General features: G+C 49.5%; 1 protein-coding gene across 3 annotated transcripts in view; it reads left to right on the top strand.

Annotated features, from left to right (window-relative positions):
• The window catches only part of nos1apa (nitric oxide synthase 1 (neuronal) adaptor protein a), a 74,297-nt gene extending 59,963 nt beyond the window's left edge, over positions 1 to 14,334 (top strand). For all 3 annotated transcript variants that reach the window (XM_068319799.1, XM_068319797.1, XM_068319800.1), the window contains 5 exons: positions 3 to 168; positions 1,680 to 1,847; positions 11,083 to 11,261; positions 11,420 to 11,544; positions 11,707 to 14,334. In XM_068319799.1, coding sequence (XP_068175900.1) covers positions 3 to 168; positions 1,680 to 1,847; positions 11,083 to 11,261; positions 11,420 to 11,544; positions 11,707 to 12,295 — 1,227 coding nt within the window. In that variant the 3' untranslated portion in view covers positions 12,296 to 14,334. The remainder of the gene's footprint in view (positions 1 to 2; positions 169 to 1,679; positions 1,848 to 11,082; positions 11,262 to 11,419; positions 11,545 to 11,706) is intronic.
• Positions 14,335 to 14,640: the final 306 nt, after the last annotated feature.

Raw genomic sequence — 14,640 nt, 5'->3', positions numbered from 1 at the left:
AGGTGCACCTGTTGAAGGACCAGCTGAGCGCCGAGGCCACGGCGCGGCTGGAGGCTCAGGCGCGCGTCCACCAGCTGCTGCTGCAGAACAAAGACCTGCTGCAGCACATCTCCCTGCTGGTCAAGCAGATCCAGGAGCTGGAGACCAAGATGTCCGGCCCCGCCTCCAGTGAGTACATCACCAGCTGACAGGTCAGAGGTCGTCCAACCAGCAGCAGGTGAACCTCTGACAGGAAGCCCCTCCTATAGGGGGTTCAGAAGGTCACGGCTTCTGGTTGGAGTCCTGAGAAAACCACGAGAAACGAGATGTTTGGAGGACATTCCACATTTTAATCAGGCAGATAAAGAGGACGACTATTAGTGGAGTCATGACAGCTTCATTTTAACGCGGCTGACGGATGATCGTCACACAGACGACCTGCAGCTCTCATTGGTTTCTTGTTTCTGTGGTTTTCCGGCTCCACATTGAAATGCACCCTGGGAGAAAAGTCGATTTCACATTCAGAGTCTTTGCAGAACAAATCCGGGCCGACTGATGTGTGTCGAGCTGCAGACGCGCGGCGGGGGCGGGGTCCCGTGCAGGAGGTCTGAGCGCGGCGCATTGTTTGATCACCAAAACACGCTCGGCTGAAGGGGGGGGGTCAGAGAAACCAGCCTCAGAACGCTCACAGGATTATTTAATCCAGTCTGAAAGCAGCCGCTCAGCGAGTTGACGGCAGCTGTGTGAGAGGAACCGGGAGACGGACCGACTGGTGCAGAGAACCCAGGTCAGGTTCCACTGGTTCAATATTATTAGTATTATTATTATTGATTGACTTGTTCATCCTTTGATATAGAAATGATCAGGTGATCAATTGATTGGAAGTTGCTAAATTTCAAAATAAACCTCATCAGTCAGTGGAATCCAGTTTTTATTAGAATTATTTATTTTTAAAAAGGGTTTTAGTTCTAAAATAGATACAGTATTTAACCCCAACCCTGATAACTTCACCTCATCGGGGATTTTTGGTTGGCAGTCACGTGACACCGTACACGCATTCTATTGGCTGACGGCATCAGGAAGTGCACTACGTTCCAAAGTGCTTTAAACAGTCTGTCAGAGTGTTTTAAAGGTAATACACATAGAAGGTGGTTTAATATCAGGATGGGGGGGTTCAGAAACCTTTAAGTTACCGTAAATAAGAAGGTAAATAGTTCGTCACTGGATCGTGGATTCGTTATCTGCGTGTGGTTCCTGGAACGCGTTAACCACGAGGAACGAGGGGTCACTAATTAGGTTTGGAGGTGTTGGTTGTTAATTCATGAATGAAGGTCTTTATGGTCTGTTGACGTCAGACTGCAGTCGGTGACGGTCGTCCAGCAGATGAAGGTCTGTTAAACCGGTGGGTGGGACAGGACAGGTTGGGGGCCGCCGGTCTCTGTGTCCGTTGGGGGTTCTAATCTTTTAATCCATGCTGGTCTCGCTCCTTAATCTCCTGGCGTGTTCTCGTTGCTCGAACCCCCCCCATCTGATGAAACGCTCTGAAACGAGTCTTCATCACGACCGAAGCATCGACTGATTGGTTCTGGTAGATTTTTCTGCCCCCACCCCCGTTTTACTGGATTGAATCCAGGCGGATGAATTGATTGCTTGTGTTTTGCCCCCACCTGAACCATCACCCCCCCCCCCCCCCCCTGCAGTGGGATCCCAGGACAGTCTGCTGGAGATCACCTTCCGCTCCACGGTGCCCTCGGTGATCTGCGACCCCACCACGCCCAAACCGGAGGTGTCCATCATCAACCTGCCCGCCGCCGACGCCAACAGCAACGTCTTCTGCCCCCCCAACGGCACCGTGGGAAGCCCCCTAGGTAGGGACCCGCATCTGCTCAAACTGGACTGTTTCCGTTTCCTCCCGGGTCCCCCCCCTCCTCCTCGACTCCCGTCGCCCCCCCTGCTGCTGGAGGCGACGCCGGGCGGCGACCACCAGGAGGCGCCGCAGGTCTCCCCCCTGGACTTCAACGGGTTCCGCGAGTCGGGAATCGCCTCGGAGTACGAGTCGAACTCAGACGACAGCGAAGAGGAGGAGGAGGAGGAGGAGGAGGAGGAGGAGGAGGACATGGAGGTGTTCGGCTGGGGGGGGGACGTGGAGACCCTCAGGCTGCTGAGTGTCTTCAACAGGGGGGGGACCCCCGACTGTCTGGGGGACGAGATAGCCGTGTAGCGCTAACCGCTAGCCCGACAAAACCCCACAACCACCAGTTAGTCATGACGACTGACGTCACAAACCTCTGAGAACTGACCTCCAGCACACACACACACACACACACACACACACACACACACACACACACACACACACACACACTGCGCTCTGATTGGTTCATGCATTCACGGCTCAGAAAATCGATATTGTTCTGAAAAAATGACGTTTTTTTCTCCACATGATGTTTAATTTTCTGTGAACGTTGAAACGACATCGGGAACGCAGCGTATTGATCGGTTTTACTTCCCCTGGTGTTTAAATGTCCGATTTGTTTTCATCTGTTTAGTTTCATGAAACACAAAAGACGTTTTCTCTGCGGTGAAGTCACTAAACCGACCCCCCCCGTTTGTCAGACCTGCACACGTACGCACCTAAAGCCCTTTCCTGTTTCCTCTCTACCTTTGTTATTGACGACACACACAGACTCATCCGTGTCTCACACACACACACACACACACACACACACACACACACACACACACACACACACACACTTCCTGTCCTTTCCTGAATTTTAATTTGGGATTCTCTTGAACTAAATCAGGGAGTTTACCTTAAAAGTCTTTCCCAGCAGATTGAAATGTTGAGTCTTAATCACACAGGTGTCGGCGTTAAGGTTAGTTCAGGGGCGACTGTCGGCTGGGGGGGGTTGGCGGCAGAGCTGTCAGTCCTGCTGGCGGGGGCGGCAGGACTGGGTCCGGAGAGACCGGTCGTCTGGAGGTGAAGGAGACTCTGGGGGAACTTTATGTCTCCGTTTGGGGTGAGATGTCTCCTCAAAGACGTTGACAGGATGTACGAACTTCATCCAACGGAACGGCTGAACTGTCCCACCCTGAACCCGGTTGGGCGACCTGTTTTTCTTTTTTTTTTATTGTTGTGTTTTTATTGTAGCGTCCAGAACCGGTCCTGTTGGGGTGCATCCAGCTTTGTTACGGCCTCCAAGCACAATTCAGTATTAAAGTGTTCATTCTGTTCACCAGCGCCGTCGTATCGATGCCTTTGTTTGGCAGAGGTGGCGCTTTACAGGGGAGTGTTGCCAGTTCTCAATCTGCTCACTTCAGCCTGATGATGGGATCGATCCAATTAAGCGGCGAGCAGTAAACCAACGCCCACGCAGGCGCTCAGCGTGAGGCTGTTTGCATTCAGGGGTAAACAGAGACACCAGGCGTTCAGTTAGTTTACTGGAGAAGAAGTTTGTTCAAATGAAGCGACTTCACCAACGCGCATCATTAACATCCAACAAAACAAAAGAATATTTTAATTTTTTATTTAATTTTTTTAATTACAGTTAAAAAAAATGTAAGATTAATAATTAGAATTTTAAATTAAAATTTAATTAAAATTAAAACAGAGGAATCTTTTATGTTTAGTTTAATTTTTTAATTAGAATTTGAAATTTTTTTTTAAATAATTTCAAATCAAAATTTAATTAAAATTAAAACAAGATTTTTTTAATTTTTAATTTTGGTTTTTTTAATTAAAAAATTGTCAATTAAAAATTATAATTTTAAATTGAAATTTAATTAAATCTTAAATTTAAATTAAATTTAAAATTTAATTAAAATTAAAACAGAAAAATCTTCAAGACTAATTTTAGGGTTCCTGTTGAACCAAATATTTATAACACCTGGAATATAAATATGACTTCCTGCTTCCATTCTTTCTGTTGCAGTGACAGTTTAGTTTTCCTGAAGCTATAAGCTAACGTAGCGCTTCCTATTAGGACGTCACTGAGTTAGAAAATGGATAATTCCTAATGGTTTCCCATTAATTCAATCAGCTGCTGATGCAGTCATCATGGAAATAGATGCGGATCTGTTTCAATAAATCATCAATTTAAAAACGCCGCCCCGTCTCGTGACTCAGATAACGACGTTCCATCACAGGAGGCGTTGAGAAATGACCTCCGTCGGTGTGATTCATGCAGAGCGCCCACCTGGAGGACGTGCATCACACACACGCTGATAGGACGCTGTTAAACATGAGTTATTTAACCTTTAATGAGGGAATCTGTCTCGTTGGGTCGTCCCTGCGTCTGACGAGGAGGAGGCTGAGGCTTGACAGGAACACCGTTTTGTTTATGTCTCGACTCAATCGGTTTGTTCCTCATCAAGATTTGACAGCATCCATCCAGAGTGGAGGTAGAGGATGATATCCCTCCATCTGTCCACTCAGTGTCTGGTTTAATCCATCAACCAGGAACCATGTGGATGGGTCAACATTATCTATTTTAGGTCTTTACATTCCGCTTTACATAACAGTCAGATTTGAATGATGCTTTTATCAGATGTGTAATTAAACTTTCGGATGGCCGAGCAGAACAGGAAATGAGTTCCATGTCGAAGGCATTTAAATACAAGTGCTGCATATAAATAGAAGGCAGAGATGCCTCTGAGGGATTGTTCAGAGGTTTGATGTCACCCCAACCCGTCAGAGAACAGAACAGATGTTCAGATTCCACTGTGACAGGACTTATCGCACATTTAAGATCACAGTTTCTAAATGAAAATGTGTTTCCACAAATGTTTGGGTGTCAGATGTCATTTCAAAGCTCCACGTTTAGTCGGAGCTCCTTTCCTGCATCTTGTTTCACTATCATGGCTTCGGAAGCTAACCAGAAGACCTCTCCTGATGTGGTTTCGTTCATCAGCCAGTCTCGGCGTGTCGTCTGGGGGGTTGTCCTTGGCGGTGATGCTGGAGGTCAGTCGTTCCCATGTGGAGGTCTGGTTGGATTAGAGCAGCTTTAAAGGGCTGGTGTGTAGTAACAACCCTTCACTCAGGTGTTTGGGTGACATTCCGGAGCCGTCCTCTAATAAATGTACCAGTCAAACTCTGACAAGATATTAATGCAGCGATACATCAAACCGATTGAGATCGTCCACAAATACAAATGGAAAGCAATCATTTTGTGAGCGTCGTCCGTCCATCATTCCGCTGGAAGAGACGTGTCTCTCACGAAGGATGGAGGTCCGACTCTTATATAGAAAACTGGATCTACAGTAATGTTCTAATCAACAGAACCCAGACGTCTACAGCCAGTACCTCCAAAACACAGCTCACCATCTCAGTAGAAAAGTTCCCGTGTCCCTCCTGTGGAGTAAAGCCTCTGGTCCTAATTACCCCCCGCTTCAAAGCGGTGATGTAATGACAGTGTTGGTGTCTTCGTCCGACCGATAGTTAGTCCACCAAATATCTTCACAACCGTTCAGATAGAAAGATGAAACAAAAAGCACATGACTCAGGCAGCAAAGGGGGTGAAGATGAGATGATGACATTGACCTTGAGAAAACTTAATTCAAGGTCAAATTTTAACTTTTGTTCACTCAGGATAAGATAGAAAGACGAGGGAGAAGGCCACTGTGAGTAAGATCGTAGATCAAAGCTAATCTTTTGATCTGTTTATGCACTAGCTTTGATTTATGGTCAAAGCTAGTGCATTGCTTTGACCTACCCTGAAAGGTCAAAGCAATGCACGTGTCAGGTACTACTCTCCGAGTACCCTGACCTACCCGTCACAGGATGTTGCCGTCTAATTCATCATGTCGTTGGTCTTCAACACCTGATCAGCGTCTCATTTTCCCGGCGGCTGTCAGACGCTGTGCTTTACGCTCAGTTGTTGACTCTGGTCTGACCCGCGTCTCCATTTGTCTTCCTGGGGTTTCCTGTCTCGTCTCAGCCGTAATTAATTGTCTGATGGGACTCGTCACGGCCGTCTGGGGGCTGCTTTGCCAACAAGTGTGAGCGGGCGGAGCACGCCTCGGTGACTCCTATTGATTTCCCCGTCACGAGCGCGTGTCGCTTCAAACGGGGGTTAACTACCCGGACGGCGAGGGAGCGGCGTGAATCAATAGAGTTCTTTACTGGCTCAGTCCGTCACCTGCAGGGATTTAACACACTCCAAACACGGATGCCAGCGTTTGAGACGGCCAATCGATGCCGTACATGCAAACACGCACTCTGGTCCTGATGCTGCCGGCCCAAACGTGTTCGTTCTTTACTGGAACGGCCAATCAGAAAGCAGAGCTTGATTTAAGGGGGGGCGGCTATCAAAAACTACAAGAGACCAAAGTGGTGGCTCACTGGCTCTTGATGTATTCTCTCTGGTGCATTCTGGGACTACCTTGGGGGTCTGCCCCCACTGGGACACGCCTGGAATACCTCCTTGGAGGCATCCAGGGGCACTTCAGCGACTTGTAGCCCCCTTTCCTCTGCCCAAAACTGAAACGGCTGAAGTCTTCTTAGGAAGACTAATTCTTGAGACTTGCTGGTGAGGTTGGGGTCTCTTGTGTAAACCACCTGGGACAGCGCCCCCTCATTTCAGGACTTTTCGACAGTGATCTCTAGACACAGCTGCAGGAGAGAATCAACAAGATGAATGCCCCTGCCCAGGAGTCTCAGCGGCGATAACTGTCATCCAGAAGAGGACTTGAACCCATCCGTCAGTCGCCCCATTCACCTGATTTGGATCCTTCATCTTTTCCCAGTAGAATAGTCTTCAGATACTGTGAGACGCCTGTTAGCTCCGACATCCCGAAGTCTAACATTAGAAACGTTGGTCGTGAAATTCAGTCGCCCCTCGTACAGGAAAGCGTCTGACATTTTACAACCTTTGGGTGTGTAAAGTCTGCCATCGATCCACAACCGGTTAAAAATGTAGTGCTTATCTTTCAACTGACGATCCTGAATTACGATGGATTGTCCAAACGGACAGATTCAGTGGATGAATTACATCTGCAACCACGATCCAGAACTTATCACCGAATATGACCCAAAGTTTGCCACCCATGTGACCTGGAGGTGCTAACGGCTCTTGTCTTGCGTCCGCCAAGTCATCCAGCCTCACGTCTTTACTTGATTTGAGCTGCGTGTCGACGTCCACGTGTTTTGCTGCGGTATCCCGCGGTGCCGTGTCGTGTGGAAGCTTGTCGTGTCTCCATAATGTGGAACATGTGGAGCTCCAGATGAAACGAGGAACCCCTTCAGAGGCCCGTCTCGACCACATCTGTCCGTCAGCCTGCCTTGTCTTTTCCAATTTCCTTTTCGTGCTGCTCCCTTTGCGTGTCTTTGCATTCGCGCTGACAAATGGAGGCTGACAAACTCACGCTGGATTTAAAATAGGAATGAATGCCGACATCAGATTCAAACAGTTTCCACTGAGGAAAGCGAGAACGGAACGGGAAAGGACACGGACTGGTGGTTCCATTTTATTCCCTCGAAGGAACGCTTTGCTGTTTCATGTCGACAGTGTTCTCTGTGAAGGGAAGACTTCCTGTTTCTGGTGGGAACCCCCTTTAAACCCTCTGGTGGGAGCAGACAGAACGGCAGTGGCCACTCGCGTTAGCTGCCCCGCTAATTATTTCATCACCACATAATGAGCCTCTGAATCCAATCAGATCATGTGTCTCCGGTGGATTCCCTGCTGATCCTCCGATCCCACGTTGTTTAAGCAAAACGCCTCAGACAGATTGATGAAAGCACGATGAGACGAGGGCGTTCGAGGCTCCCGCTGCTCGTCCTCCTGGCTGCTTCCCCTCGTACTCGTGTTTCTGACGGCGAGCTGGGAGTTCAGACAAACGTCTGAATGAATTATTGATCCGAGGGCTTTGATACGGACGAGCCTGTAACGCTCCAGCGTGTCCATAACCTGCTGACTTCCTTCTGTCGTCACGTTTATTTCTCCTCGTTATCCTCGGAGAAGTCGATGTTTTTATTCCAGAGTTTATGAGGATGTTTTCTATCCGTTGCGTTGGCTGAATTCTGAGTGTTGTTTTCCTCCTCGCCGCCGGTCAGTCCTGTCCGAGAATACTGATGATTGTTCCGCGTGTGTTTTTAAATGCAGCACTTGTGCAGAGGCTAATGGTGATATTAGCATAACAGTGTTGTGTGATAATTAAAGCAGCTGAGAAAACTGACATTCGTTCTCCTTAATTAGAATGTATCGTGCTGCGGCTGCAATGCATTGTGGTCTGTTTCTGTGGTAATCAGAGGGTGGAAATGTTTCTCCTTCATGATTGGCTTTTTTTCTAGACTTCCTGTCTTGCATCTGTTGTTGTTTGCGTTGCCCTGACGATAATTTGAAGCCGAGGTGCTGAGCAGTCGGAGGTGGGGGAGGGGGGTCCGTCCGTGTTCTGAATTCTGTAACAGAGCGTCATAGCGTTAGCGTTAGCCGCGATGGAAGATTCCGACGCGTTCAGAGGTTTCACTGAATATCATTCCTGCCAATAAAGCTACCCCAGAGGCTAAATGGGAGCGTGTGATTGGGTAACCTCGGGGGGGTTACCCAATCTCCTCAAACCAGGAGAGGGATGCTGACCGATGTTTTTGAGCATCTGAAATTCAAACACGTCTCCCCGGCTCTGTTTACGACCCTGAGGTCACCCTGTGGGGCAGAGGAGGGCGGGGCACAACGGGAGAAGTTAGGAGTTAGCTTTGCAAATGAAGTTCAGACTTTAGTTAAGACTTGAGAGCCCTCATCCAACATCCAACCGGATGTTGGATGAGGGCTCAACCTCAGGCGCTTGGCGAAGGATTGAAACGCGGCGCGTCGCTCCAACCTCACGGAGCCCCACCAGAACCGACGGGCATTAATCATTGATGTGACGCCGAACCCTCGGCCTCATGGGAGTCAACTCTTAATGAGGGCCGGTGCATCAGGGGTAGTTAGCGGGTCTGGGTGGGGCTGTTAGCGTGGGGGGGCGCGTCGCATTCCTGATCGATCGATCTGTAGACGGAGACGCTCCGGTTCCCTTCGGTCGGGATGAATCTGACTCTGGCCTCCAGACGTCGGATCCAGTGTGACGTCCTGGTGTGTGTGTGTGTGTGTGTGTGTGTGTGTGTGTGTGTGTGTGTGTGTGTGTGTGTGTGTGTGTGTGTGTGTGTGTGTGTGTGTGTGTGTGTGTGTGTGTGTGTGTGTGTGTGTGTGTGTGTGTGTGTGTGTGTGTGTGTGTGTGTGTGTAACCCTCCCTGGTGAACAAAGCTCAGTTTGATGCTTTGCGAATGACATCACAGACGAGCTCATTACGACGCCGCAGGAGGCGGAGCCGAAGGAGGCGGTCCCCGAGAGGCCACTAACAGATGATTGGCAGATCACAAAACGGGCGTGTCTTCTTAATGACATCATTATTGGTAGGGCTGTTGGGGGGGGGCAGAACGCTCTGCTGCCACGCCTGGCGACAGAACAGGCGGAGACACTGATGTCATCACTCAGGAGGCGGAGCTTCCTCTGAGCTGTGAAGGTGACAGAGGTGAAATTCTGTTTTTAAAGATGTTCCAGGATTCCTCTCTTACATTTCTGGACTTAAACGGAACGTTTCATCTCCTTGTGCGTCAGCGTGCGTCACATCACGGGGATAGATTCATCTCAAGGCATTGTGGGTACACTTGTTGTGACGCCCTGTTATTGGCTGGCCCGGAGAAATTTGCATTCCTTTGGAGCGCAGACTTTCAGGGTCGGCGAGTCATAAATAGTCATGATAAACGGCGTCGGTGTGTAAATGAGCCGACCAGACGCCCGGGCGCCGCTCCAAACGCCGACTGGCGCCATTTCTGCACTTCCTACGAAACCAGCGCTCCCTGTTCTGAATTAAACATGAAGTTTCCTTCCCGCCGTCCTTCATGAACCCTTCCCTCCCCATTACAGGTTTCAGGGAGGGGGCACCGGTGACCTCGTGAGGTCACAGGACGTATCGTGATGTGTGTCGCCATCGATTGACACGACTTTCACGTAGCATCGGCACTGACCATGAAGAAAAACTTCGAATAAATTATCTTTACCGCTAAAGGAGCTAGCAATCAATGCTAACCAGCTAACAGCATGCTAGCGTTATTTTACAGAAAATGAAGTTATTTTTGCAGCGCAGCATTTGAAGAAGCTAAACCAGGATGCTAACCCCCCCATGCTACAGGATGCTAACCCCCCAATCCTGCAGAATGTCACCCCCCCATCCTACAGGATGCTAACCCTCCTATCACTGCTGCAGTTTGATGACCCTTCAGAATAAGAGCGTGCAGTCTGTAGAATAAAAGCCCGTCTGCGTGTCTCCTTGAGGTTCGGTGATCACCCCCCACCTCGTGTTGATTCATGACGCCGGCTCGTATTTCTGCCCCCCCCCCCCTCACTAATGCGCCGCTCCGGTCGCGTCCGCTGAGGTTTTTTGGCGTGTAAATGGAAGTGAAGGTCACGATTGCGACGCGGCAGCTGATCCAAACGCCGCGCCGTTACCTCCGCTGACTCCTCGTCCCCCCAGAGAACACGTGACTCAGCGGTTTGTTGTTCGCAGACGATGACGATGTGTTTCTGAGAGGTCAGATAACCTGAATGTGATCCTTGTGTCTCGTTAAATGCCTCCCGAGAAACGTTTCCTTTCACGAGGTAAGACCGGCTGGAGACGTCTGGCTCCGCCCTCATCGTCTGACTCCGCCCTCATCGTCTCATTTTGGTCCTTTTTCCTTCTTTTCTCTTGTTGCTTCTACTTTTTACGTGCATGACCAACAATTTGTCCCTGACTTCCTGTTTTTAATCTTCTTTATTGATCGTCTTGCGTTGCTGTTTTATTTTATTTTGAAGTTTAAACCTTTATTTGTGGTTTTATTCTGGAAGTCACATCCATGTGTTTGTTCCAGAGTGGGTTTGATTTCTTTGTGTGTTTCTGCGCCGCCGTCACACTCATTGGTCCTCATGAAGCACCCTGAGCCCGTAGCATCACGCTGTTTCCTGCCCCAACAGGAAGTTTCCTGCCGGAACAGGAAGTTTCCTGCCGGAACAGGAAGTTTCCTGCCGGAACAGGAAGTGGCGCATCGGTTCCCCAAACTGAGCGTCTTCTTCTCTTTTTTCCGTCCAGTTGATCAGAGCATGTTTGAGAACTCGGTGGCTCAGCAGCAGAGTCCTCAGGTGTACAGGTCGGGCCCCCCCTCGTCCCGACGCGCCGCCCCCCATCCAGGCCCCGTCGACTCCCCGTCCAGCGGGGGGCAGCAGAGGCTGAAGAACGCCATCAACCTGGGGAAAGCTGTGGGCGCCAAGGTGGGTGGAACAGTTCCCACCTGTGTTTAAAGAGGGGGGGGTCAGGGAGGCTCTCTGTGGAGGGTGACGCTCCTCCCCCTCAACCCTCTAATTATTGATAATTGATCAATTTCCTCTATTACTGCATCAATGGAGCTGATGTTTGTCCGCCCCCCCAGGTCAACGACTTGTTGAGGAGGAAGGAGCCCCCCCACCTGGGGGACATCGGGGTGACGGAGGTCAACAAAAACGTGGGCGTGGCCTGGAGCTGTGTGGACCAGCTCCACCCACCTGCTGCGGACAGGTAGCCTCACACAAACGCCCCCCCACACCAATGACCCGACCCCACACCTGTGTGTTCATCCTGTTTGTTGCCATGACAACAACATGTTTGAAATGTTCCAGCTGTTAATCACTACTAAACCTGGACTAAGGCTCTTCCTCTTTCCTCCCCCCCCCCCTCCAGTCGCTTCCCCTCCTTCGACTCCTTCCCCCGCCTCCAGCCGCCGCCCCCCTCCGGGAAGAAGCGCGTCCCCCGAGCGCTGAAGACCACCCAGGACATGATGATCTCGTCCGACCCGGTTGTCTCGTCTCCGGACCCTGTCGACCCCCCCACCGTCCCCCCGTCTCCTGATGCCTCCCCCCTCGAGTCCATGGAGGAGGTGAGGGACGGCGAGGAGCAGCAGGGGGTGGAGGAGCGGCGGTCAGAGGAGGCTGTTCCACCGGGAACAGCCGAACAGGAAGTGTCTCCCCAGAAGATGACGGGGGTCAACGGGGGGGGGGACGGGGGTAGGGAGGGGGGAGAGGAGGAGCCTCCCTTCCAGCTGTCCGTCCCCGACCTCATCAACAAAAACCCGCCCCCCCCAGACCCCCCAGCCACACCCGACGACGTCTGGCAGAAGGACGTCCGGCGGGCCTCCACCCCCCGCGCCGGGAAAACGCCCCAGCGCATCAGCCTGGGGGAGGACGCTCCGCTCGGGAACGGCGCCCCCTGTGGGACCGGAGTGGCCCCCGAGGACTCAGAGCCCCACCCAGACTTGCTGTCGTTTGAGTGAGGAGCGACCCAGGCCCCCCCCCAGAGGAAAAGGAACCGGCTCTTCCAGGAAGAGGAAGAGGAAGTCTTCGTCCCAGCAGGAAGTCCCCACTGGACACGAGTTCATCACGTGTCCCTTCAGACTGAACGGAGCCTCCTGATTGGAGGGAAATGCCTGGACAAGAAAAACGGAATAAGTTTGTTTTAAAATAAGGTTCGTCTGATTGGTCGTCAGTGTTACCATGGTAACGTCACTTAAAGGGACGCTGGCGTTTAGGCCGCAGCTACTAAACCAGTCATTAGTGCTGTGTCAGCAAAATCTTTTGAGGATGTGCAGAATGACGGGGTGGGGCAGAATAATGAAGGTAGGTAAAGACTGGATGGGGGGGCAGAATAGGGAGGGTAGGTAAAGGGGGGGGCACTCAGTTCGGGTCCTCATTCAAAATATGTCTCATTTTTTATTTTGTTAAAAACGGTCCTGAAGATCCGACTCCACTCCTGGCGCCGAGAAAACTTTTAATCAAATGTGAGAATTTCCTAAAATTGAATCGTGTCTAAGCCAGCGGTTCACCCGGATGTGAGCGTTCAGAGCTGAGTGCCCCCCCAGATGGAGGGATGGGAGCAGAAAGAATGGTGTGTGGACAGGGGGTGGAGGGGGTGCGTTGGATTCCAGGTTGAAGGTTACATTTGTGCTGAGACGACACAGAAACAGTCGCTTCTATTTTTCTCTTTTCGCTTCTTTTCCTCATCGTAACGGAACTGGGAAGCGTCTGAACGGGGTTAGAACCAACGACCCGCTGGCCGACCCCGGACTCGTCCCGTCAGGGACCGCTGTGTCCCCGCAGGAATTCCCCCAACCTCAGAAAAGGGCAGATAATTCCCAGAATCCCTCTGCGCTCCAGCTGTGCGCCGGCAGAAAGAACTGAATGCGGGTCCAGACCCGGTCTGAGAAAGGAGGCTTTGTTTGGGTCCGTCTGCCAGCCTCCATGTCACCCCTCCCTAAAAGATACCCTCTTGTTTCGAAGCTGCACGGAGACGGCGGGCGAGAACTAAAAAAAGGAGCTCCGCCTCCTGTCGCACTGGTCCCTGTGGATTGGTCGGTTGGTCGTTGGTGTTTGAATGAATTCTAGATTCCAGACTAAACTAATCTCTGCTGTTCCAAAACTATTTGCATGAATCATTTTTAAATTTGGGTCAAATTTCTTCTAAAACATCAGAAGAGGAGAAACTAAGCAGTGGATGTGAAGCAGGACTGGAACATTATTTCAGAGTCACTCATTTTATTTTAGTACTCAGATTTTACTCTAAAAATGTGTTTGTGAGATGTGGTCAGAAATGTGGTTTTTAATTTGAAAAGTTTTTGAATATCAACAAAAAGTGATGTAAAGTAATACCACTCTGTACCTCTAGAGGTGTGTCCCCCCTCCCCCATTTCCATATTTCAAGACCTCCGAGAGTGTCATGATAAAAAGATTACAAAGACAAATACCTGAATGGAAACTACATTTTTTATTTTTTATTTCTGTGGGTTCTTCCTGTTAAATTTCTGTTTCAGTAGCGCCGCCCTTCTGGTCGATTATAAATGACTCGGGTTCATCTGGAGCCCAAAGAAACCAAATAGAAACCAGAAGGTTGGAGTCAGAATGTCTGGAAGCATTTTGAAGACGATCGGCGCGGCTCGGTCTGCTGGTTTTTAGATCTGTGTTGTTTCCTGAAGGTGTACATTTATAGAAATATAAATACTTTTATATCTGTGAATATTCAAATCGAATCTAATGAAGGAAAGTGATTTATTTTGAAATTCAGTCATAGACTAGTTTTAAATGTTATTTAGCTGCTTTTCTTTTCACGTTGAATCTTTCGAAGCCTGGTCATGATGAAGGAAGCTGAACGCTGCACACGTTCACAGCTGAGGCAAAAATGTTTTGATTCTTATCTTTTATAAATTCATGTTTTTTGTCATAAAAATATTTTGAATGATTTTGTGCTTTTTTATTATCCTGGTGCATCTTTTTTAATGTGGGGATGTAATAACTCCTGTAATCATTAAAGAAATATGGAAATAGATCCAAACATGTGTTTACGCTCTTTATTGTTTTATCCACTTCTTCAAGAATCAGCCAAACTGGAGACCAGTCACTAAAACACGTCACAGAAAGATTCTGAGCCACTTGCAGACTTCCTGTTTGGGTGGGATGGAAGAAGAAGAGTGTTAACCCTCTCCCTGATGTGGCTAAAAATAGCGGTTCGTATATATTTTGTTAATATGGTCTGAGAGCTTTGGTCCCGTTTCCTATGAAGACCTGAAGACCAGCAGCTAAAAGAAGAAAATGAGTTTTTTTTCCATGGCTTTTATAAGAATAGATT

The sequence above is a fragment of the Antennarius striatus genome, chromosome 7, assembly GCF_040054535.1.
Source record: "Antennarius striatus isolate MH-2024 chromosome 7, ASM4005453v1, whole genome shotgun sequence".
Classification (NCBI taxonomy): Eukaryota; Metazoa; Chordata; class Actinopteri; order Lophiiformes; family Antennariidae; genus Antennarius; species Antennarius striatus.
Note: the sequence above shows the minus strand (reverse complement) of the source record. Positions and strands in the feature narration are given on the sequence as shown.